This window comes from Panthera uncia, chromosome B4 (genome assembly GCF_023721935.1).
Source record: "Panthera uncia isolate 11264 chromosome B4, Puncia_PCG_1.0, whole genome shotgun sequence".
NCBI classification, from domain to species: Eukaryota; Metazoa; Chordata; class Mammalia; order Carnivora; family Felidae; genus Panthera; species Panthera uncia.
This window is the reverse complement of record NC_064809.1, coordinates 15,545,982-15,573,158: the sequence shown is the minus strand read 5'-3', so window position 1 is coordinate 15,573,158 and position 27,177 is coordinate 15,545,982. Positions and strand designations below refer to the sequence as shown.

Sequence of the window (27,177 nt, the reverse complement as noted above, 5' to 3'; positions counted from 1 at the left end):
TATATATATATATATATATATATATATATATATATATGTATGTATAAGTTTGTTTTATATATGATATATACACACACACACATATATAAAATAAACTTTTAAGTGTTTTAAATAAAACTATTAAGCATTATAATTTCTGATATATTTAGTTGTAATTAGTTAGCATTTTTCCTTCTTCCCCATTCTATGCATGTTTTTATATATTTTCCCCACATGTTCATTCCTTAGGGAATTACACTAGAAGAGTTTGACAAATTGTCTTTCAATATGATTTTAATGAGCCCTCCCTGTCAGCCATTCACCAGGTATGTATGATAAATATTTCTCTGTTGAAGAAGAGTACTTTCGAGGGATTCATTAAATCAAATAATACCATAGTTTCAAGCATGGACACTTTGAAGACTGTCAGCTGCATTTTCATATTTTTGAAAACTGTCATAAATAGTGCCTTTTATCTACTCATTTATAATTCAGCATTAATCCAAAAGGAAATAGCAGTTACTACCAAATGAGCAAAGTAATTCAGTCAGTAGAAGATACGCAGAGACTATATGGGACCTCTTTTATACTTACCTAAGATATAATATTTTTTTCTGACCCAAAGTACCTTACATTAAACTCATGAGCATTCAAGAGTATCTTTTTAACTGATTAATAAAGTAAGTTTCCATAATAAATATTCAGTTCTTAACTAACTATAAAATTTAAAAGCTAATCAAGAATGGATTAGTAAATTTTACATTTCTCAATTCATATATACATTGAATAATTAATTGTGACTTTTTATAGCTATGTTGAAATTCATTTTTTTATTGTATTATTGGCTGTGTGTTTCAGGAAATTATATCTTAGATGAAATCTTGAGCAGTCTGTCTTCATTTAGATATTTTTAATTATTTTAAATAATAAGGATAATCCTGTGTCTTACATGGAGTTTGCCATTTAATTTAACATGCCTATGGGATAGGCATTACTGTTATCATCATTTTATTGGTGAGAAACTGTGGCATAGAAAAGTTAAGTAACTTTTTGAAGGCCGTACAATTGGAAAATGTCAGCAAGGATTTATCAATTCTTTTATATATTTCTATTTAAATGTGTAAGATAATTTTAAGTGGGATATCACATATCATAAATATTCTAATTTAAATGAGTATTTTCAGGCTTAATGTCCAGCTAAGTTTTGCCTTATTTATTTTATTATCTATTTTTTAAAAGTTTATTTATTTATTTTGAGAGAGAGAGAGAGAGTGCTGAAGGAGCGGGGGGGGGGGGGGGGGGGGGGGGGGGAGAGAATCCCAAGCAGGCTCTGCACTATCTGCATGGAGCCCGATGTGGGGCTCGAACTCACAAACCATGAGTTCGTGACCTGGGCCAAAATCAAGAGTTGGACGTTTAACGGACTGAGCCACTCTGGTACCCCATAAGTTTTGCTTTAATAAACAACTCTCTAGGAAGTTAATTCTCCAAGGATTTATTGTGTGCCTGGAAGCCAGACATTGCTTTTGATGCCATAGTTCCCATCCTCAAGGAGCTTATAGTCTAAGGGAGATGACTGACAAAGAATTCTCTTATAAGGTGGTATAAGCTATATAATAAGTGAATGCTGGAAGTGCCATGAGAGCACAGAGGAGAAAATGGCTTGCTGCATACCAGGAGGCAGGATTTTGACAATTTTTTTTTTTGTCAGGAGACAGGAATTCTTTTAGAGGCAATATCTGAACTGTATCTGAAAGCAGTTTGGGAATTTATCAGAGAAGGCGGAGGGCAATCCGTGTAAAAATGCCTCCAAGCATGTGCAGTCATAAGGCCTGTTTAACTTACAGTAAGTAGAGCTACAGAACAGAAAGCAGCCCCAGCACTGTGCAGCCTCCTACATTATTGCCCTGGGCCCCCTGTGTCTTCCGTACTACCGCTCCCAACTGAAACAGCCCATCTCCAGCTGCCGATGGCAGCAGTAACCGATTCGGTAGCACTGCCATCGTTGGAGCGCTGAGAGGAAAGGGCCACAGTGAGAAGAACCCAAGATTTCTGAGGCCTGTACTCAAGTCCACTGTAAGTGTCCCTCTGAGCCTCACATCCATGGATGGTTCTGGCCTTGCTGGAAGGCAGGAGGAAACTGACAAGTGACATCGAGCAACTCATCTAAGGCAATGGAGCTAATAAGGACCAAAGTCTTAAACCTGTTTCTGTTTCTGCCACCTAAGCCCAATCCAAGTCTTCATTTCTGCGTGATTCTTGGTCATATTGAACCTTGCTTGTAATATCTAATTGCTAGTCCAAATACTGCCTGTTTCCATGACCTGTTCTGACCTAGTTAGTCTAACCAAGTTGCAACCCCTGCTTGTAGAATCAAGCATTCAGGTCTCTCCAATGTATATTGGACAAGATTGTCTTAGTCTTTCCTACTATGGTCTGCTTGGATGATTGGTTATCAATGCCGTTCCTCTATGGTTGCCGCCCTACCCAACCAGCTCATTCATCTGAACTATTGTTGTCTCATCTGGGACAGAGCAAAAGGTGTCATCAGCCAGCATGTGTGTGTGTGTGTGTGTGTGTGTGTGTGTTTCCTAAACAGTGATTTTAACAGGTTAATTGATTTTAGTCTTTATTGGTTATTTGTTCTTTGTTTCATGTAAGTCATTTGGCATACTGTTTTATAAGAAGTGTATTTATTAGATTGGTAAGGCTTTTTTTTTTTAATTAAGTGGATAAATGCATTTTTGTTCCCTGTAGTAACAAACATGATCGTATTTTTTGTGAAGACCACCTAATTTTAGTTTTCTCAGTCTTTATGTTTTAAAAGTGACTTGGTATCTTTCTGTAAGTAAGATCCATGGTGAATTTTATCTGAACATTCTTTATCCTTTAGAATTGGCCTGCAAGGTGATGTGACTGATCCAAGGACAAATAGCCTCTTACATATTCTAGATATTCTCCCAAGGTAAAAATTTAATTTTTTTTTTTTTTTACCAGCTTACCTAAACTTTAAAATTTTGGATCTGGAAGAATGTGGCATTTGTCATTCTGTAGACATTAGCAGCTTATCCATGCAGCTTTCAGAGGCTCTGCATGTCATTTATTTCTTCTGCCACGACTGACAGAATCACACAAATGTTTGCCATTTCCACGGCTGCCACTACAGTGAGTGACAGGGAATGAGAGTCTAATAGTTAAATTCTATCGCCTCTCCTTACAGTACCAATGGAAACAAGGCTAATATTGGTGAGTCCTGTTGCCCATGGCCTGGAACGTGGGGCCAACCCTAGAAGCTGCCATGCTATGTAAACGATAGCCCTTTGCAAGTTGTGCAATCCAGAGCCTCTGTGTGAACCCATGTTTTCTGATAAACTTCACTGGAAATTAACATTTCAAATGTGAGCTTCATTAGGTATGCCATTTTTATGGGGAAAATGAATAAAATATGAGTTGCCTCTATCCCCTCTAAAATTCTTTTATGAAAACAAAGAATTCAGAAAAATGACTTACCTCATATCTCCAAAGATTTTCTTTACTTGTTACTTCTTAGTAATGACATGTGCAGAATTCCACTTGTTTTTGTTTTTGTTTTTAGATTACAAAAATTACCGAAATACATTCTTTTAGAAAATGTTAAAGGTTTTGAAGTATCTTCTACAAGGTAAAAATGTGTTTGCTTTGTGTTCATCTTAAACTTGGTATATTGTGGGAGCCGTTGTGAAATAAAGATCTTAAAAATAAACGCATACATTCTGACATTTTATATATGGTATATATTTTGTTCAGTAATACAGATTTTGACTAATTAATAATGTAAAGTTTCACAAAGTTAGGTTCGCCTGATTCCCATTTTGATACGTTTGAATTTTTGCAGCATGATCACGCATTTAAATGAGAATGGTATTTCTCAATTTCAGCTGCTTATATTGTTGCCTGTTTCTTTAGAAGTAGGAATGTTTTCAGTGAGACACGTCCCTGTTGACAGGCATTTTGTGTCCTCCAGTTAGGAGAAGCAAGCCCTGTGTCAGAGCCCTTTCAGATGGTAGCCCAGCAGGAGAGTATCTGTGTCCTTGAATCAGCCACTGTCTGTATGTAACGGCTCCCGCATCTGATTTGCTACAGACAGAGCTCTATCCCCATAGCAAATATATCATCAGTAGACCAGTGATTCTAGCTCGCACCAGTTGGGATAAATTATCTGGCAGCTTTGTTTATTTATAATAGAAATTATCTCTATCTTGTTTTGAGAAATGTAATTTTTCAAGTACTGCACTTAATAAAGACCTAGGATCATTCGCTTCCTAAACAATTTGGGTAGCGACACAGTTTTCACATAAAATGAAGTTTTATGTATAATTTATTGTATAAGAACCCCATTTCCAACCACAGAGTGAAAGCTTTTCTTTTTTCTTTATTTTTGTCTTTGTCTTTTCAGAGACCTGTTAATACAAACAATAGAAAATTGCGGTTTTCAGTACCAAGAATTTCTATTATCTCCAACCTCTGTAGGTACCAAAATTATAAATTTTTCTATAAATTTTCCCAAAGGGAATTTGACTCAATAAAAAGAATGGATCTGTTTTGAATATTTTATGTAAATCTTGAAATTAGTTCAGACATGGGTCTTACTTTCTGAAGAATGTAGTACAGGCACATAGATTCATTTATATACATATTTTATGGAAAATATATATTATATAGCTTGAAGCTCACAGAAAATGTAAATTTATTTCCACACAGAAAATAAAGGATACCGTGTTTTGAAATCTGTGACATTTGGTATTTCCAAATTGGGTGTACCGTAGTTTATAATGCTTCAAAATAATCCAAAATAGAAAGCAAAATGAACATATGATAATTTTCTAGGTAGTCTTTTGGGGACATATCACTAAAATGCAAACATTGTGAAATGTTGTCATTTGCAGCAACAGGGACAGAGCGAGAGGGGGTAATGCTAAGCAAAATAAGTCGGAGAAAGACAAGTATCATAGGATATCACTCCTATGTGGAATTTAAGAAACAAAACAAAAGAGCAAAGGAAAACAAAAAAGAGAGATAAACCAAGAAACAGACTTTGAGCTACAGACAACAAATTGATGGTTACCAAGAAAGGATGAGGGTTGGGGATGAGTGAAATAGGTGATGGGGATTAATGAGCACACTCACCCTGAGGAGCACCACGTTGTGTATGCAAGTGTTGAATCACTGTGTTGTACGCCAGAAGCTAATATAACACTGTATGTTAACTAGACTTGAATTAAAATAAAACAAAATGCAAACATGACTTCTATTTCATGGATATGAAATCAAAGTAGGTGGTTAAGAGGAGATATTTGGTAGATCTTTTATATTACAAGTATCACCGTCTGTTTTTTCTTTTGCCATTGTGTTTGTTAACCTCCTATTTATTATCTTTAGCCTATTGTACAGTTATTTGTCCTGAAATTAAAAGAAAACCCATTTAAAAAGTACATGTACTATGGAAATTGGCATTATGTCTGGTCTCATTAGGTTTATTTCATATTTATTGCCTTTTAACTTTAAAATTAGTGTATCCTCCTTTTTTTAATAAAAGGAGGTAATAAATTGCCAAAAATAGCTATAGTCGAATGTTACTTTTTATGATTACTATTAATAATGAATGTAAGGATGTCTGTATAATTTCTTACCTGGGAATTACAAAATGAAAGTGACTCAGAGACCTATGACTCATCACATGCAATCTCTGTTCATTCAAGTAAAGGTACAAAGCAACTTAAAAGGTTTGAGAATTTGCTACAAAAATATCTTCCACAAATCAATAATAGAACTTTTCTGACAGAAACTAAATGCATTCCTGTATGAGTCGTTTTTCACTTGGGTGCTCACAGTTGATTCATGTCTCTTTAATTTCCTACAGTAACTAACTGCTTGCTTTACTTGCAGCTCGGCATTCCAAATTCAAGGCTACGGTATTTCCTTATTGCAAAGCTTCAGTCAGAACCATTGCCTTTTCAAGCTCCTGGTCAGGTGGTATTTTTATTATTATTATTATTATTATTATTATTATTATGTAAGTTTATTTCAGTCTGCTAATTTATTTCAAGAATGACTTTGTAGGAGCTTACATGTGTCCTGTTGAGCCTGTAATATAGACCACCACCTAGGTCCAACTCCTAGACCTTTTTCCTCTCCCGATGCCGTTTATTGCTTTAAACGAGACAAAAAATAAAAACTTTTCTTTCATTATTAGAAGAAAATAGAAGTTAAAGGTTGAAAAAACTATTATTAGTGCTGTTATCCTCCTTTTCTCCCCTGTAATTTCCCTTCTGACCATTGACTATTTTGCATCTATCATTTTCCCCCCAAAAGAAGCCATTGATTATTTCAGATAAAACTCAATTATACTATCTTAAAACTGGCTTAACAGTATTCTAACACATTGGTTGCATTTCCTTTGAGGTCAGTGCTATATAGCCTTCATTAATTAAAATACAGTGATTACTACAAGCCAGAATAAAATGCTCTATTGCTATAGATAGGATCTCTAACTGTGCAAACAACTGTACATACTTCTGTTAAAATTGCTGTGGAAAACAGGGAGTGTCACTGGTTCGGTGAAGCTCTTCTTAACAATCACAGGTAAGAACTCAAACGCCAGGTCCTACTAGGAGGGGGTCAATAGTGTCATTTGGATCCCTTGCAATACGATACCAATACATCTGCCTTTCCGTGGTGGTCAGTTCCCAAAATGGTATGTAAACTATATTCACAAAGACATCATCATTAAAAATTCCGGGAACTATTTTTCTTTTACAAAATAGGACATTATGTATGGTTATATGTTTTGCAGGAACAAAGTTTTCCTATGGGACTCACAAAGAGAAATAACCTTTCAGGGGGAAACATGCTTTCCTTTTCGTAATTACTAGTTTCCCTGTAGGTCATGGGTATGTTCCAGCTTTTCTTTTTTAATGAAGGAATATGGCAAATTTTGATCCAGTGCACGTTTTCTGGAACTGTTAATGTTGCTGTCTCTCTTTTCTTTTTATTTTTTTAAATGCTGTGCCTTTTATTCTGCTGACTTAGTCATTCTGTAACTAAAGTTGCTTTCTAAACTTCTTTTTTAAATATGATACTGTATCTATATTCAACATACTTCCTATTTGTTGAATGTTTTCATTAATAAATATAGGAAACAGTAACTCCAGGAAATAAATCATCTGTAGCCTGAGGACACTACAGCTATATGATGAAAAACTTATAATAATAACTTGTATACATACAAGTAAATCCGGTTTCTGTATTTTTGTTGACAACTCTGTAAAGGCTAAAGAGATTTTTTTGCATAATGTTGTTGGGGCATTATTAATTTATCTTTTATTTTTTAATAAAGCTTTTAACAGGTCATGTATTTTTACTTAATGCCAGGTGCTGAAGGAGTTCCCCAAACTTGAATCTGAACATCCAGAAAAAAATACAATAGTTGCAGAAAATAAAATTGAAAGAAAGAAAATTGAACCAAATATTTGCTTTGATAATGGCAGACAATGTTCTGGAAAAGAAGCTATTCTTTTTAAGCTTGAAACTATAGAAGAAATTGACCGGAAACATCAGCAGGACAGTGATCTCTCTGTGCAAATGCTAAAAGATTTTCTTGAAGATGACATTGACACGAATCAGTATTTTTTACCACCAAAGTCACTGTTGCGATATGCTCTTTTGTTAGACATTGTTAAGCCCACTTGCAGAAGGTCCACATGCTTTACCAAAGGGTAGGTTTTAAAGAGACTTTTAAAATGGCATATTCAAAATAGACAGGTTTTTATTGTTATTGTTTCTATTAGTTCTTCTCAAAATAAGGACCATTTTAGAAAATGTTTCTATTGGAATGATTTTTTTTTTTTTCTCTTAATTGCCTGCTTTCGTGTTCCAATAGAATGCACGAGTAAAAATTCCTTCTGGCAGAACATTATGTGCACAGCCCACAAAAGTGCTCATAAAACACAATGGCATTTGTTTGGTGACCTTCATAAGAGCTTAATTACCCATGGTGGAAACATGGTTTCTATTGATACTGAATTGCTACTTTTTAGTACCTTTCTTTTTATGGCACATCAGACCTCAAAATTTATGTCCACTATCATGATCAAATGTATAAGAAGACATTAAATTTTAATATCAAGAAATAAAGTTAAATCATCTAATGCACATTAGAGCATATTTAAATTTCATTCAGTTTTTAAAATAAGTAATATATTTTTATGGTTCCAAATTCAAAAGGTACAAAGATTGTGAAATTCCTTTCTCTATCTCTTGCTTATCCAGTTTTCCTGCCTACATGCAGGAAATTAGTGATTTCAATTTGCTGTCTAATCTTCCCAAGGTATTATGTATGAGGGTGTATTTAAATATACTTGTATATTTTTACCACCTTATTAAGTAAATGGTAACATACTATATCTATTATTATGTACTTTTTTCATTATGCGATATAAATTGGATATTATTACACATGAGTACATAAAGAACTTTCTATTCTCATGGCATATATATCACAGTGTCTTTTATTGGTTACCTTTGGGTTATTTTTTGAATGTTAAAATATTTTTCATCAATGTTTTAAAACCTACAAAGAAGGGGAAAATTAGGCCTTTCCAGAAAATTTTGTAAAAGACCCCTATCTCTAAACTTGAGGCCTTCTCTTTTCACCCACTAGCTAGCTAGCTTTCATGCACACTCTGCTCCTGATAAAACCATACCAGATTTATTCTGATTTTTATCGTGCTCTGCCCTTGGACTTCCAGGGGCACAGGTTTATTACTTTCCATTGCCTTCAAAGACTGTACTCAGCTGTTGTCTGTTTCCAAGTCCGATAAGACAAGACTTATCAATTTGGTAATAAAAAACAACCTTGAAATTCGTTTGTAATTATAAAGATGGTATAAAGGAAGCCTTAATATAAATGTATTTTTTTAGTGTAAATAGTATAAACATTTTTCTTTCTATCTATCTACACACACACATACATGATATGTGAGAACACAGATTTGCAAAAATATTCTTCCTGGTGTAACTTTCTCTCACTTTATCTATTAGGGAAAAAAGTAATGATAATATTTTAAGCAGCTAGCTTGGCAGTGACTTTGGGGGAAGAAATATTACTAATATCTTGCATTTCTGTAGGGTTTTGTACTTTTAATACAGTTTCTTATACAGTGGTCTCTTTGTTGTATGAAAAAGAGTGCAAACCTGCGTTAACAGTGAGAGGGAGACGCACATTCAGTGGGCCTGTGTTTGTCGTGGTCTTGGAGAGTGTGGTTTCCAGCTCATGAGGAGCAGTGATGGTTCAGGCCTTAGGAGAAATAGTGACAATTTGTTTTCACCTGCATAACATTTGGTTTAACGTGTCAGGAGTGTCGATACTGAATAGCCTTTGGATATAAAGTCCTAACAAATTCATGCTTTCTATGATGAACAGTAAGACATTGACAGGTAATACAAAGAAATGGTAATAATGCATGACTCAACGTTGTTTTTACACAAGTCAAAAAACTATGCCAAATTTAGTGTCTGAGAAATTTAAATAGAATTATCTTGTGTCTCATCTGGCAACTTTTCACTTACAAAGTATGTTGATGTGTTTCAGACAATTTCAGAAGGATGTAACTATTTAGATTGATTAATTCATTCAAGAAATATTTAAGAAATTTCACATTAACAAATACATCAGATGCTACATAACATACATATTAATCTTTCAGTTATGGAAGCTACATAGAAGGGACAGGATCTGTGTTGCAGACCTCAGAGGACGTGCAGGTATTGTATATGCTTTAGAGCTAAAATACTTGAAAACTATGTTTAAGACTTAAGATCTGAGAATATTAAAGTAATTTTACATGTCTAATTCAGAATTAATATACATGTTATTTATTCATATTTTCATATAATATAGTGTATATAATAATTCTTTACTATAGGATAAATCTTTTTTGTTTCTCGTTGCTAGATGAGTTTATGTACAAAGAATATTTTGTTTCACTTTCTCTGTTATTATTCTTACCTTTGGTATTCTTTTTATTCCATAAGGAGTAAATTGAAATGCAGCATACAGTAGTTAATGTTCTCTAAAATTATGCACAAATATCTTAATATTGGAGGCTTTCGTTGGATCACACATTATAAAACTGCCTTTTAGGGACAGAAATCTACATCTCAGCAAGACTCTTCGTTAATACTTCACTTGTAAACTCTTCATGGCATCATGGTTGAAAACAAGCTTGAGGGGCTCCTGGGTGGCTCTGTCGGTTAAGCATCTGCCCCTTGATTTCAGCTCAGGTCATGACCTCGTGGTTTGTGAGATCGAGCCCCATGTTGGCATCTGTGCTGACAGTGTGGATTCTCTCCCTTTCTCTGTCTGCCCCTCCTCTGCTCATTCACTCTCTCTCTCTTGCTCCCTCAAAATAAATAAATAAACTTAAAAAAAAGATAGTTTAAAAACAAACAAGCTTGATATACTTACTGCAAAAATACCTTATATTTTTGCATAATTTTGGACTGAAATCACATTATCTTCTTTTATCCTGATTTGAACTTCCCATTAGTACAATTTACCCATGGTAAAAATCCTATCAGAGGCAAATGAATGAATCTGAGAAGTTAAATTTACCAAGTATATTTTATCATTTTAAGAAAATATCTTAATTTGATGAAATTGATCATAAACATTGAACATTTTAATGATCCACTTATTAGCATTGTGAACTTGATTTCCTTGGTTGATCAGGTTTCTTCTTATCTTTCACTGTATTTCTTCACGTCTTATTGCCATTGTTTATTTCTTACGGTTTCATTTTTGAGGGCTCAAAAATGACAGGTAAACTGAGTGTTTCCTGATTTGTTCAACATTAAGCTTTTCAGTTTTAAACATTACGATTTCAAAGTTTACATTGCCATTGATGAAGCAATTATAGAGTTTATTGCAGGGGATGTTTTGCCCTGTGCGTTTTGCTCCCATGTATTGTAGCACATACAATACATACATGTATGTTCATCCTTTTTAAACTGAATCACAAGAGATGATCTTATCTTAACAAATCTGCTTGCACTCTACTTTATCAGTTATCCTGGCTGTTTTCTTACAGATTGAGAATGTCTACAAATCCCTCACCAATTTGTCACAAGAAGAAAAGATAACAAAATTATCAATGCTTAAACTTCGGTATTTCACTCCTAAAGAAATAGCAAATCTCCTTGGATTTCCTCCAGACTTCGGTATGTGAGATACACAGACCCCAGCTTTCGTTTAAGGTCCCAGAATTCATCAAGGACTCTTGTGTGTATTTGATGAATAGACCCTTGCCCAGACAGATGGACGTAAGAAACCTTCTTCCTTTCCTGATGGGGCCATTTTTGACATTTTCCTTCCCTCCTCTTTCTGCTTCTGTTCATAACCTGCCTCAGACCCTTCCTTTCAGGCTCCATTCTCTCTCCCTTTACTCCAGTCATGGTCCCAAGTGGTTTTCAGGGGAGAAAGGCCAAATTTGCAATTCCTCACCTCTCCCCACCGATGGTTGTTAATAGCATGTCCTTCTCCAACTTACTTTCTTGATACCAGAGGTCCTGTTCTGATAACCCCACATAGATCTTGTGAAATAATGTGTAGGTTTGTCCTTTTTGTGAAGAAATTAAAAGGTGGCTGAGGAATTTGTTTTCTTGGTGGTAAGTGTATTTGTATTTCTTCTCAGAGATACATTCTTATCGGTTATGTACCTTCTGTCCTCCCTATAAGGAGAGAAACAAGAAGGTGGAGAGGTGGTCTAGGAAGGAGTCTTCCTCATGGAAAGAAAGGGTGGGTCAGGAGCACAGCTGCCAGAAGCGACCAAAGATTACGGAGTCTAAACTAAAGCAGGGAATCTCAAGAACAAAAATGCAGATACAGAGTGAGAAAGACAAAGTCCTAGCTCCTTCGTAGTCCAGGAAATCCAGGGATGGATGCTGTTAAGAGATTGGACACGTTGTCTTTGCTTTGGCTTTGCAGAGTCCCTGCCCCATCCCTGATCCCACTTTCTTGGTGCCTGTGCTCTCGGCCATACTGACACCATCAGTGTCTTAGGCTGGGGTGGCTGTGTTCCCAGTACCTGGCTCGCGCCGACCAGAGAGAGACAGACCTCCCTAACGTGTTCCAGGACTACACGAGGACACAGTGTGTTTTTGATAACTCTGGGAGTTTGAAAGCAGAAAAGTGGAACTTGTCTAAATCCAGTATTGTAATATTAATACAGTACTATTTTTGAAGCAGATGACGGGTTAAATAGGTCATGTTTTAAATTCTAAATGGTGGATTTACAGATGAGGTTTTGGAGCACATCCTTCTGTACGTTGGGAAGAAACTGACTATATAATTTGACTGTCCTCTTGGTAATTGGTTCTTGAAGGGTAGTCACGGCAACCAGGTTTATTTTGTAACTCTCTGCCTTTTTCTTGGTGATCTCATTCAGTCACAAATATCCTGGGGAGTGTTATTTAAGGAAAACACAAACTTTCCTTGTCTTAGTCTACGTCACACAGTAAAGTGAGAACATCATAAAACAAATAAAGAGCTGAGAATTGGACTCAAGAAATTAATTCCCAGTCTGCTCATTTGCTTACTATTTTTTTCTTTTTTAGGATAAACAATCAAAGGTACTTTCCATAGTACTAAAGAGAGAAAAGAACTTGAGTGTCTAATAACAAATTCCTACGTTTTGAGTGCTCGTTTCTTTCAGTAGTAGCAGTCACTGTGGTAACACTGAAAGGCAGCAGGGACCCCAGAGTCAGACTGGCCAAGTTTGAGTCCTAGCTGCACCTCAACCCCTCCCTGCTTTAGTTTACACATGTGTGGAGTGGGGGTCATCACAGTGCCAGGGTCAGAGGGTCCTAGTGACAGTTAAATGAGGTAACGTGTAAAATGCTTACACGCTTTCTGACATACAACGTCAAATTCAAATGTCAGCTTTTATTTGTAAAACAATGGACATTTATTTGCTTTCATAGCCTTTACTTCATAAATACTTCTCATTTGAAAATTTCACGTATGTAAGTTAGAATTTTTCAAAGCTCTCTGCAAATGCGCATACACAACAGTCTTTAAATTACTTCACCTTCTTTTAAAATATGTGATATATTTGTATGATCAGGATTGACCTGACGTCACCCCTGAGCAGCACTGTGACAGAAATGTCCTTCCCGTGTGCTTCCAACATTTTCGAGTCTGAATCTGAAATGGGCGTTGTTTGAGCTGCACTGTTAACGAGGGTTTTGCATCGATCCTTTCGTACATCGTGTGCTGGTTTTCTTTGTCACTAGTGGTATGCACTCGTGAGATAGTGAGCTTGGGAAGCGGACACTAACCTACACTTACAGAATGGAAGCTGCTATCTTGACCTTGTTAATGCTATGTTTCTGTGTTTTTGAGCATCATTCTTCTTTTTGGTGTACCTAAGTTTCTAAAAAGTCACCTTTTAATTTAAAAAAAGCTGTATCTGTATATAAAATACACAAGCACCCTTACATATATGTCATTTTTACAAATCTCGCTTGTTTGCTTTCAAACATTTCTTGCCCTGTGATATAATCTTAATATTACACGAGGTCATCCCTGGGATATTCTAAAAGTCTGTTGCATCTTTGGCTCATTTGAATGAAATAATTTTTTAGATGACTAATGCGCTTGCCTAAGACATATTATCTTTATAATGGCAATTTTATGATCTTGCTCAATTGCATATGTAATTTTTTTATGTGACCACTTATTTTATTGCAGTAAGTATAATGTAAAGTGTCGATGAAGCAATTTTATCACAGTCAACTCTACCTTCTGGTCCTCACAAAATATGTATTTTGCTTTTCTTAATACTTTTTAATTATTTCCTTCATCTTATTATCTAAATTGCCTTTCCTTTATTTAATTGCTGTGCCAGAGGATACTGAATATGAAAATTGTAACTAACCTTATAGGGTATACTTCACGGACAGTCTTTTATGTTGATACTTGCAAGGTTCTGTTCTAGCAAATGTTGTATGTATGGGCCATTTGTTTTGAAAAAGAATGTAGCAAAATAGAAGTCCAATGTGAGAAAGCCCATTTGTGGAAGCAGAATATAAAAAACAACTGTGAGGGACTTGTATCCAGAATATATAAAGAACTCTTATAACTCAACAATAAAAAGAAATAATCCAATTAAAAAATGGGCAAAGGATTTGAATATTTTCCAAAGAAGATAGACAGATGGCCAATAAGCACATGAAAAGATGTTCAGCATCATTAGTTATTAAGGAAATGTAAATCAAAACCACAATAAGATACCACTTCACAAAAAGACAAACAATAACAGTGTTGGTAAAGATGTGGTGAAATCAGATCCCTTGTACACTGCTGGTGGGAATATAAAATGGTACAGCTGCTCTGAAGAACAGTGTGCAAGTCCTCAAATGTTAGACATAGAGTTACTGTATGAGTCAGCATTTTCACCCCTACGTATATATCCAAGAGAACTGAAAACACATGTCTCCACAAAAATGTATACAAGAGAATAATTCATACTCAAAAAGTAGAAACAACCCAATATCTATCAATGGATAAGTGGATAAATAAAATGTGGCATATCCGTGCGATAGAATATTATTTAGTTAAAAAGAGGATGGAGTATTGCTACATCATGTTGTGATGAATGAATGAACCTTGAAAATATGCTAAGTGAAAGAAGCCAGAAACAAAAGACAACATATTGTATGGTTCCATTTATATGGAATGTCCAGAATAGGCAAATCCATAGATAGAGAAAGTAGATTAGTGCTTCAGGGGCAGGGAGGGGAGCTGGGGAGTGATTGCTAATGGATACCAGCTTTCCTTTTTTAAAAAAAATTGAAGTATAATTGAGATGTAACATTATAATACCTTTGGGTATACAATGGGATGATTTGATATTTGTATACATTGAGAAATGATCACCACAAAAAGTGTGTTTGACATCCATTGCCATATATCAGACATAGTTACAAACATTTTTTGTTTGTGATGAGGACTTTTAAGACCTATTAGTAACTTTCAAATACACAATATAGTATTAGTAACTGTAGTCTCCACCATGCTGTAAATGACATTCCCATGACTTGTTTATTTTATAGCTGGAAGTTTATACCTTTTGACCTCTTTCACCCATTTAGCCACTCCCCCCAACCACCAGTCTATTCTCTGTATCTGTGAGTGATATTTTTTTTCTTTGCTTGCTTTGTTTCTTAGATTCCACATTATAAGTGAGATTATAGAGTGTTTGTCCTTTTCTCTCTGACTTACTTCACTTGGTATAATGTCCTCAAGGTCCACCTGTATTGTTGCAAATGGTGATATTTCATTCCTTTTTTATGGCTGAATAATAATTCGTGTGTGTGTGTGTGTGTGTGTGTGTAGGTTCTTTCCATATCTTGGCTATTGTGAATAATGTTGCAGTGAACATGGGGGTGCATATATCTTTTCGAATTAGTGTTTTCATTTTTATCCCATAAATACCCAGAAATAGAGTCGCTGGATCATATGGTAGTTCTATTTTTAATTCATTGGGGAACCTCCATGCTGTTTTCCATAGCGGCTGCACTAATTAATATACATGCCCTCAATATATTTTGGATATTAACCCCTTATCAGATATATGATTTGCAAGTGTTTTCTCCCATTCTGTAGGTTGCCTTTTCATTTTGTTGATGATTTTCTTTGATGTGTAAAAGGTTTTTAGTTTGATATAGTCCCACGTGTATAGTTTTGCTTTTTTGACTTTGCTTTTGGAGTTAGATTCAAAAAAATTGTCGCCAAGACTGATGTCAAGGAGCTTACTGCCTGTTTTCTTTTAGGGGTTCTATGGTGTCAGTTCTTACATTCTAGTCTTCAGTCCATTTTGAGTTAATTTTTGTATATCAGAACATGATGCTTCCAGCTTTGTTCTTCTTTTACAAGATTGCTTTGGCTGTTTGGGATCTTTTGTGGTTTCATATGAATTCTAGGATTGTGTATTCTGTTTTTGTCAAAAATGCCCTTGGAATTTTGATAGGTATTGCATTGACTGTGTAGATTGCTTTGGATACTGGGCATTTTAATAATAATTCTTCCAATCCATGAGCACAAGATATCTTTCCATTTATTTGTGTCTCATTTCTTTCTTTGGTGTCTTGCAGTTTTTAGCATACAGATCTTTTACCTTCTTGATCAAATTTATTCGTAGGTATTTTGTTCTTTTTTATGGGATTGTAAATGGGATTGTGTTCTTAATTTCTCTTTCTGATAGCTTATTGTTAGTGTGTAGAAACACAACAGATCTTTGTATATTAACTTTGTATCCTGAAGCTTCACTGAATTCATGTATTCGTGCTAACAGCTTTTTCGAGTCTTTGGGGGGTTTGTGTATAATATGTCATCGGCAAATTGTGACAGTTTTACTTTTTCTTTTGCAATTTGGATGCCTGTTACTTCTTTTTCTTTCCCTAATTGCTCTGGGTAAGACTTCCAATACTTTGTTGAATAAAAGTGGCAAAAGTGGGCATCCTTGTCTTATTCCTGATCTTAGAGGAAAATGTTTAGCTTTTCACTTTTGAGTATATTATTAGCTGTGGGCCACATTCTTTGTGAGGCACTAAACATATTCTGGAATTAAATAGTGGAGATGTATGCAAAATTCTGTGACTGTCCTAAAAACCATTGACTTGTATATTTTAAAAGGGTGAATTTTATCTCCATAAAGCTGTTTTTAACTAAAGGAAAACAACTGTGAAATAATGGTAGCCACAGTTTTTCCTAAAGTGTGTTAATATACAGATTTCTGTGAGTTTTGTGGAGGGTATGTGTGTAATTATGTGTGCACTGAGCATAATATATGTTATGTGATATGATAATATCACGTGGTGTAGGCATTATAATTTTAGATAATATTTTTTGCTTCAGATTCTAATTTCTTTATTGAACTTCGTGGAGACCTTAGGGACTTATTTATGTGAATGACCACTGTGCTCCTACTCAAGGATGCATCCTTTTGTCTCTGGAAGTTAGTATTATAAATGATTGTCTTGTAAATTATTATCTCTCTTTTCTAGGATTTCCTGAGAAGATAACAGTGAAACAGCGTTATCGTCTACTTGGAAATAGTCTCAATGTGCATGTAGTAGCTAAACTAATCAAAATCCTATATGAATAATTTAAAAATAACTCTGAAAGATGGTCACATTATTTATTCATATCCAGGTAGTAATTCTGAAATTCTATTTTGAATTGATTTTGATGAAATTTTACTAAACTCTCTTTATCTCTCTTTAAAAAGAAATTTGGATTTATCATAAAAATGCTGACTTTTAAAAAATTTATATTACTGTATTTTGTAAAGCAAAAATTGCTATTATGCTTTACAAGAATATATTTTCATGTGAAATTGCTAAACATACATGTAAAATATTCTCTTTATAACATTATGGTATATAGAAATTTAGGAACATTGGAGTTTGAATATCTACATGAATATTTTACAAAGTGTCATGATAGACATAGTATAGCGAACCTGAGAAATTATGTTTTTGTATGTTGCTTAAACAAATTGCTTTATGAATCCTATCATTTTATTTTTATTTTATTTTATTTTATTGTCAGATTGATTATTCCTGATTTTAAAATGATGCTTCTAATTCTGGCCTGTTTCAAATATTGAATGTTTTACTGAATTCCATCCTTTAAACATTTCTTAATTATATCTAAACAAATGCATATAATGTTTTAGACCAAATTATGAGTGTTATACAGCCGTCTAAAGAAAGTGTCAGAAAAAATAATCCTAAATTCTTGATTATGTCCCCATCAGGAAGCTACAGAAAATGTAGGTAAACATTATCCAATTATCTTTAATTCTACCTCCATGTAAAATGCGAAACTTCATTGTCCGTTCTTTATTTATAAATATTTTCTTTTACTTTGCTGTCATCAGAACTTGCTTTTGTCTTCCTTCTTAGCTTGTTGTTGTAAGTTGAATTTGCATCACATTCTAGGGAATGTAGTGTGGCATTCAGATTTTAGGGAGGAAATTCTGCTCTCCGACCCCATTTTATATGACTGTTCTGTGAATTAGCTTTTTAAACTTTCTCTTTCTCTCTCAGACTTCTTGGAATTACGGTTTCTTATCAGACTGTTTGTATTATAAACCCTGTGGTTTTATTTCAGTGATAAAAGCAAGTGACAAAAAGAAGAGAAATGAAAAGAAATAAGACCAGAAATTGTATCACAAAATAAAAAATATTTTTATTCTTTTTTTAAAAAATGTTCATTTATTTTTGAGAGAGAGAGTGCACATAAGCAGGAGAGGGACAGAGGATCTGAAGCAGGCTCTGTGCTGACAGCAGACAGAATATATTTTTATTCTTAAAAGACAATCATTTAGACGTGGAGAAATCAGAACCCTGTGCATTGCTGGTAGAAATGTAAAATGGTGAGCCACTGTAGAAAATAGATGATGATTCCTTCAAAAAATTAAACCTAGAATTAACCTTATGATCTAACAATTTCACTTCTAAGTATATGCCCAAAAGTATTGAAAGTAAGGACTCGAACAGATATTTGTATACTAATGTTCATAGCACCATTATTCACAATAACCAAAAAGAGGAAAGAGCCAACATACTTGGGTGAAGACTGGATAAACCAAATATAGTGTATACATACAGTGGAATATTATTCAGCCATGAAAACAAAGAAATTCTGATACATGCAACAACATGGATGACCCTTGAGGACATTATGGTCGGTGAAAGAAGCCAGACACAAAGGGACAAGTTTTCTATAATTCCAGTTACATGGGGTATGTAAAAAAATCAAGTTCATAGAGATAGAAAGTAAACTAAGAGTTACCAAGGTTCGGGGTACCTGGGGAATAAGAGTTAGCATTGAATGGGTACAGAGTTCTGTTTGGGGTGGTAAAAAAGTTCTGGAGATGCTTAATGGTGGTGGTTGCACACCAATGGAAATGTACTTAATGCCACCGAACTGTATCCTTAAAAATCCTTAAAATGGCAAATTTTATGTTATGTACATCTTATCACATTTAAATAAAAAAAGTCATTCCTCACCACCATTTCTTCAGAAAAACTCATAGATAAATATGGATATAGGCCAATGTGTATATGTATCAGTGTTCACGTCTACATTATGTACATGTGTTTAAAGACAAACCTTATTACAAATCTCATAATGAGGGGGGTGGAGGGGATACATTTATAGTTTAAAATCAGAATTGAGAATCAAGAAGTTCCCAAATAAGCCAAGATAACGTCATAAGGATCTAATTTGAAGCCCATATAGACAAAGTAGTTAAAGTGTGTTTTCCTCAGGTTGTTATGTTATTGAAAAGAAGGCTAACTTTTCATAATTTGGCCTTCAGCTTGGAACTACAAGTCTTTTAGGTCACAAGTTGTAGACTGATTTACAGATAGCTTTGGACTTTGAAATTGAGTGAGGGTCATATGGTCTCAGCAGTTTTCTTACAGCCTGTGAACTCATGTAATTTTTCAAGACAGCCTTTCAACGTTCCTGGACCAGAACTCTCTCCCTCTCAGCTTCCAGTGTCAAAGTGCACCGCAGACAACTCTCCTGTCAACTTCTTAACATTTGTTTTTCTTGGATCCACTTCCCGTCCAATCCTCTTTCTCCATTCAGCAGACTCACCCAGATATCTAGATATGCCCCTTTGCACATTTTATTGAAAAGCAGTAAGAATCGTACACAAGTTCCTCAACTTCAGTTTATACTAGTCAAGCTGTCAGCCCATTTTTTCCTTTCCTGTCCTCTCCTGTCATTCCTTTACTTTGCTACTGAAAATTTAAACCTTCAGTTTTAAAAACAAAAACAAAAACATTGTCCTAACCTCTATGTGTCTGTTTCTCTCTTTAGGACTTCTAAGAACATTTTACACTAAGATGGTCATGTTCTTCAAAATCATTTGCAACCATGACCCAAACAATTTCACTATTTTTGTCTTGATTTGTGAGTTTATTCCTTTTTAAATGTATTTGTTCAGTAAATATGAACCTGTGCAGAGAATTTTTTTGCTTTCTGATTCCCAAACTACTAAAATAAATTTGTTGTAGTCACCAGAGGTTCTGAGTCTTATTTTCAACTACATCCAGCACTGAGAGCTCTCTCTCAAGTATGCTGTACCTGATTCCTAAAGCTTTCTCAAACTTATTTTTCCTACTAATATGAACCTAGATAGAAATTTTCACAAAGGAGAAGATAGGAAGGTAATTTTCCCAAAGAGCTCTTCTGCATAGCTCTGGGATGTTCTCATTTCTTTGCTCGTACATAGCACGGTTCCATTGTTTACTTCAAGGATTTGCTCTGTATTTTATTTTGTTTGCACCTTTATGCCTATTCATATCAGGGCAGATTTAAATTATAAGCGCGCAAGTAGGGAACATGTTTATTTAGCCAAGTTGGCTCTATAATCAGATGAGATCACCTGAAGAGTCTAAAGAGAGAGAGGGGAGAGCAGAGGTCTGGAGTTGAATTCTTATCCATTACTGAAGATTCAGTCCTCAGGCCTCCCTACCCTTTACCATCCAAGCCATTTTTTCTAAGGTCTCACCCTTTCCTACAACTTCTGGGTTTTTTTGCCCATGATACCCAGGTAACTCCAGATCCGATATTGTTCCTCAGCCTTGTTCTAGAATTTTTGTGCTGGGATATTTTTAACTTGAGTATCTTTCTGTCACATCAAACTTAGCATATTTGAAAACAGTGAATCGTCCTCCATTTAAAAATCAGTTCCACTCATGATTAATTTCAATATTCCTCATCATGACACCACACTGCTTCTCTCCCAGTCTCCCAAATTCAAATCTCATCACCCAAGGTCATCATCACCTTTTCTCTCACTCTATTTCCATTTATCAGCTTCGGTTAATAAAGTAGTCTTCCTAAGAAGGCCTTCCCTGCACAATGATTCACTTTAGGAAAACAGAAGAAGTCACTTTGAAACTTAAAGACACACATGCCCGTTTGCAACCAGATTTGTATGCTTGAGTCAACACTTGGACATTGAGCAAATTTCAGCCTTCTGAATTTGATCTAGCATGAATATCACTTTTAGTAAGATAGTTGTTATTTTACTCAGTTCCTTACACAAGTACAATTAAATGTCACACATACAAATGATTGAAAATACCTGATGGAATGTGAAAGTCCTTAGATAGTAGATATAAGTTGACTTTTCTGTTCAAAAAGCTCATGCTACAGACGATTAGACAATGAGCTGGATAGTTGCGGTGATTCGAATTTGTTTTAAGTGAAAAATATCCCATGTTTTGGAGAATGTAGACTTCCAGGAGGGCAGGGGTTTTTGATTTTTCTTTTCCACTGCTACCTTCCCAGGGACTAAAATGGTACCTGGCACACAGCGAGCACTTAATAAATATTTGTTAAATGAGTGACTATGGCCACCATACTGGACTGATATAGAAGCTGTCTAAAGGCCGTGACACTGTGGAATTTAAACAGAGTCACTCTCCTGAGAACTATTTCTGTTACTGCCACTTCCTCCATACTTAGGGGAATAGCCAAATTTACTCAACTTTGGAACACATGATTTAAAAAACAATTCTAGGATAGGGCTTGATCTTTTGGCTTTTGAGGAAGATGTGCAGATAGAAATTTAAACAAATATGTATTGTATTCTGACTTCTTGTCTGGACAAGAGGGCAGGCTCATTTCTCTTTGCTCCTTCCTAAGTACAGTGATCAATTCTGGGTAAGTATGTTTATAAAATAATGCAAGAGGCATCAGAAAGAGAACTCTTAAAGGAGGGAAGAGAAAACAAACCAGCTAGGTAATCCCAAGACTGGCAAGGGAACATGGTTGCAGGATATCTTACAGTCTCCCATCCAACAGAAGGAGGTGATCCAAGTTGGGTGCTTCCTGACTCCGAACCTCACGTGGGAACCCGGCATGGCTCATTCCTATCCCAGATGGAACTGGGGTCCTGCTGCCAACACCAGGTGAGTCTGATATCACCAGCAAGTGCAATATATAGGGATCCCCACTGACAAGTGTCCAGGGGAAGCATTCTACTTTTCTGGAATGCCTGAGATTCATTTCACTTACTGAGACACTGGACAGCCAGAGGACACTGACAAGGGGATCCCACCCCAAAAGGCCTGATCCAGGAATCCTTTTCATCACCATGGACAGGAGGCTCCTTACCTTAACCTATAGGTGCCAGTGAGTTGGCCTGGTGAGAACTTCTTCCCCCTAATGTAGGACTGTCGAGGACCACATAGAGCCCCAGTGGTACAGATAAACCAAGCAGACCAAAACGCTCTGAAAGTTAAACTGCCATTGGAACCATAAACCAAAAAGTAGGCCAAGATCTGCATGCTAAACATAAACAGAGTAGCTGCTTGCTAAAATAAAAGATGGAAATAAGACCCAGAGTCTCCTAACATAATAGACAAAATATACAGGACGCAATCCAAAATTATTTGTCATATCAAGAACAAATAAAATCACAAGTTGAATGTAAACTTATGACACCACCAAAATGAATCAGATGTTGGAATTATCTGACAAGGATTTTAAAGCAGCCATCATAAAAATGCCTCTACAAATAATTACAAATTCTCGTGGAACAAAAAATAGAAAGGCTTCAGTGAAGAAATAGGTAGCAAAAAGTTTTTAAAAGTTAATAAAAGAATCACAATGATGTGTGCGTTATATCCCAATTTTTAGAAAAAGAAATAATGGTGATTATATAACTGAAAAATACAATAACCAAAATAAACTTAATGAATGGTACAGTAGAAATGACAGAAGATTAAATCAGTAGCTTGGAAATAAACCAATAGAGTTTATTCAATCTGAATAACAGAGAGAAGAAAGATTGTAGGAGGTGGGGAATGAACCTCTGTGATCGGTGGGACAATAACAAGTGTCAACTTTCGTATATTTGAAGTCCCAGAGGTAGAGGAGAAAAAAGAATGGAGCTGGGAGAATATGCAAAGAAAAAATGGATGGAAATGTCTCAAATTTAGCAAAAGATACAATTGTAAAAGTTCAATAAGCTGAGTGAACCAAATAGAATAAACTTAAAGAAATCTATGCCAAGATACATCATAATTAAAACACAAGAAAACTAAAAACAAAGAAAGAAAAATCAAAAGCAGCCAGAGAGAAGTGACATATTACTAAAGGGGGAACACAGTTTGAATGACAGCAGATTTTCACCAGATACCATGGGGGCCAGAAGGAGGTGGCACAACATTTTCTAGTTCTGGAAGAAAAGAAAGAACTGTTCATGCAAATTCTATACCCCTCCCAACTATCCTGCAAGAATGAAGAGGGAAATAATGCTATTTTCAAGTGAAGCAAAACTGAAGGAATTTTTTGCTAGCAAACCTACCCGTAAACAATGGCTAATGGGTTTTTTCAAACAGAAAGAAAATGATAAACGGCAGCTTGGAGCATCAGAAAGGAAGAACAATGGAAGGAATAGAATTAGGAATACATACAATAAACATGCCGCTCATGGGTTTTATGAATCACATTTGATAATTGAAGCAAAAATTGTAATTCCATCTGACACGCAAGATGATATTTAAAAGGGAAGGTAAAGGGACCTCAATGGAAGTGAGATTTTATTTCGTGGGAAGTGGTAAAATGCTGATACCAGGAGACTGTGACAAGTCATAGGTGTATATCGTAACACCCAGAGCAACCACTGGAAAAACTGCACAAAGGAATGCACTCAAAACACCGTAACTAAATCAAGTTGGGATCCTAAAAAACATTCATTGGCCCACAGGAAGGCAAGAAAGGGGAAACAGGACTGAGAAGCAGAGGAAATAAACAAAAGTGATTGAATGGCATACAAGCTCTACCATATCAATAATTACCTCAAATATAATGGGTGAAAATACACTAATTATAATGTAGATATTGGCAGAGTGGATTAAAAAAAGCATTTAATTACATGCTATTTACAAGAAACTCACTTCAAATTAAGTGATGTGGGTGGGTTGAAAGTAAACATGATGGTAAAAACAAGAATCACGAGAGAAATCTACCTTAACGATGTAATTCAAGAGGACAAAAGGCTATAGAAATGAAGATATTAAACCCAGAAAAACTGGAAGCCTACTAAATGGCCAACAATAAGACAATGATGAAACCAGCCCCCTTTGAAAACCAGTTTGGCAATTCCTCAAAAACTTGAACTGCCATATGACCCAAGAGGATTGAAAATACACAAACTTGTACATGAATGTTCATAGCGTTATTCATAAGGGCCATTATTCAAAGGGCCATTATTCATGATGGAACAGACTTCTATGTTTGCCAGTTGAACAAGTAAACACAGTGTGTATATCTGTCCGTACAATGGATTCAGCCTTAAAAAGGAATGAAGCCTGACACATGCCAAAATGTGGATGCACTTTGGAAACATGCTAAGTGAGAGAAGTCAGACACAGAAGAGCACGTGTTATACAATTTCAGTCTATATGAAATGTCCAGAATAGGTAAGGTAGATTAGTGATTTCCAGGGGAAGCAGAAATGGAGAGGTGTAGGATTTCTTTCTGAGGTGGTGAAAGTGTTCTGGAGTTGTGATGATGGTACAACTCTGAAAACACTAAAAAACATTTAACTGCACACTTAAGTAAGGTGAACTTTATGGTATGTGAATAAAAAATAGAATTACTCTATGACCCAGCAATAGCACTACTAGGAATTTATCCAAAGGATACAGGAGTGCTGATTCATAGGGGCACACACACCCCAATGTTTATAGCAGCGCTATCAATAATAGCCAAATTATGGGAAGAGCCCAGATATCCATCAGGTGATGAATGGATAAAGAAGATGTGGTGTGTGTGTGTGTGTGTGTGTGTGTGTAATGGAATACTACTTGGCAATGAGAAAGAATGAAATCTTGCCATTTACAACAATGTGGATGGAACTGGAGGGTATTATGCTAAGTGAAATAAGTCCGTCAGAGAAAGACAGATGTCATTGATTTTCACTCATGTGTGGAACTTGAGAAACTTAACAGAAGACCATGGGAGAAGGGAAGGGGGAAAATAGTTTCAAACAGAGAGGGAGGAAAACCATAAGGGACTCTTAAATACAGAGAACAAACTGAGGGTTTATGGGGGTGGGGGAGAGGGGAAAATGGGTGTTGGACACTGAGGAGGGCACTTGTTGGGATGAGCACTGGGTGTTGTATGTAAGCTATGAATCATAGGAATCTACTCCCGAAACCAAGAGCACACTGTATACACTGTATGTTAGCTAATGTGACAATAAATTATATTTAAAAATAAATAAATTCTAAAATTTGCCACCCCCCCCCCCAAAAAAAAAGTTGGCATCATGAAAAAGGTGAGAAAATTTTTCAGAATTAAAAGATGCTAGAGGTGCCTGAGTGGCTTAGTCAGTTAAGAGTGTGAGTCTTGGTTTCAGCTTGGGTCATGATCTCACAGTTTGTGGGTTTGAGCCCCATGTGGGCTCTGTGCTGACAGCGGTGGAGCCTGCTTGGAATTGTGTGTCCCTCTTTCTCTGCTCCTCCCTTGCTTGTTCTCTATCTCTCTCAAAAAAAAAAAAAATAAACATCTGTACAATGTTTGTATCTGTACATTAGTATCTTTTAAAAGAAGAATTAAAAGATACTAAAAAGACTTAATCAAATCCTGGTTTTAAAAAAAGCTCTGAAGATATGTTGGGTACACTTGGAGGAATTTGAATATGGAGTTAGACTGATTTTAGACGGTTTTGGAAGATTTTTGTTGGTGTTCTTGGATGTTATAATGGCATCGTGAGTCTATAGGAGAATGCAGGTTTATTCTTAGGAGATCAGGTTGACTATGAAAGGGTGAAATGTTATGTATGCAACTTCCTTTACATAGTTTAGAAAAAAATACATACACATGCATATAGATTAAGCAAATATGGCAAAAGAATAAAATAGATTAAATATAGTTGTGGTAAACATATAATGTATTATTGTAATTCTATATGTTTGGTATTTTTCATAATAAAAAATTTTTCTTAAGGAAACAGCTACAACAGAAGAAGAGACCACTTTGTGAAAGCAACATAGTACATAAAACAAAAGCACGTAATAAATACAACAACCTAATATGACAGAAGCGAGAACAGCCCTGGAAATGGAGTTCACTCTCTTATTGTAGATTTCAAATACTTATAAATCACCATCTTAAATAAGTGAGAGGATAAAATGTTGTTTTAACTGTTCACACTGTTTACATTGTCTTGTTCTTTTTTTCTTTTTGCAAGGGGGAAAATGGTATGTGAATTTAGCATATAAATAATATATGAGTATATATAACTTTATGCAGCTTTGTACGGTTATTGTTAAGGAGACTAGGTGATGACACTGGATTAGGCTCATGTGAAAAAAGAGGCGAAGACACAAGTCTATACATGTATATCCTATGATTATAACTATGAAATGATTCATCTGAAAATAGGCTGCAATCAAGTAATAGGTAAGGGTTACAAGAGAGTAATTGAATTTCTAAGTTTTCTGGTTTATACTTTGCAAGTTGAATATAGTACAGTTATATTACTTTTATAATTAAAAACTTTCTTTATTTCAAAAGCAGTACTTGATTCCAAGTCTCAACCATGGAGTCTGGTCATTTTAAGCTGGCTTGGAAGTCACTGCTCACTGCTTCATTTGCATTCTGATGGTGCATAATACAGTCTCCTCCCCAGACTCCCCCCTGCCCCTTCCCCTCCTCAAACAGAGGCTGCATCTTAACCTGTTCTGTTTCCTCAGCACCTCTGTCAGCTGCTGACAAATGGTGGGTCCCTAATAAATAATTGTCCAGTTAATCTGACTTGAATATGAGTGTGCTGCATTTCACAGCACAATCATTATGGTTTTTGATGACCTGGGGAATCGTTGGAATCATTCTCTCAGTCAGCCTAAATAAGAAAAACACATTAGGTTTTATATGAAAAGTATTTAATACCAGAAAACTCCTAGGGAATTGTTTATGCCTCCTGTAAACATAGTCTAGGAATTGTTGACAAAACCTGATTTAGCAGTACTTCTGTAATAAATATAGCCCAAGCTTCTATAAAACACACACACACACACACACACACACACACAAAGGGACAAAGGCTTTGGTTTTTA

General features: G+C 35.4%; 1 protein-coding gene across 11 annotated transcripts in view; it reads left to right on the top strand.

The window, feature by feature from the left end:
- Positions 1-27,177, top strand: part of TRDMT1 (tRNA aspartic acid methyltransferase 1) — a 95,541-nt gene that overhangs the window by 62,257 nt on the left and 6,107 nt on the right. For 6 of the 11 annotated variants that reach the window (XM_049626883.1, XM_049626884.1, XM_049626882.1 and 3 more), the window contains 8 exons: positions 2,873-2,944; positions 3,575-3,640; positions 4,415-4,484; positions 5,905-5,988; positions 7,390-7,733; positions 9,723-9,780; positions 11,106-11,235; positions 17,083-25,367. In XM_049626883.1, coding sequence (XP_049482840.1) covers positions 2,873-2,944; positions 3,575-3,640; positions 4,415-4,484; positions 5,905-5,988; positions 7,390-7,733; positions 9,723-9,780; positions 11,106-11,235; positions 17,083-17,183 — 925 coding nt within the window. In that variant the 3' untranslated portion in view covers positions 17,184-25,367. Of the gene's footprint in view, positions 1-228; positions 306-2,872; positions 2,945-3,574; positions 3,641-4,414; positions 4,485-5,904; positions 5,989-7,389; positions 7,734-9,722; positions 9,781-11,105; positions 11,236-17,082; positions 25,368-27,177 lie in introns of those variants that run through there. The other 5 variants (XM_049626889.1, XM_049626880.1, XR_007456905.1 and 2 more) reach the window with 5 other exon arrangements.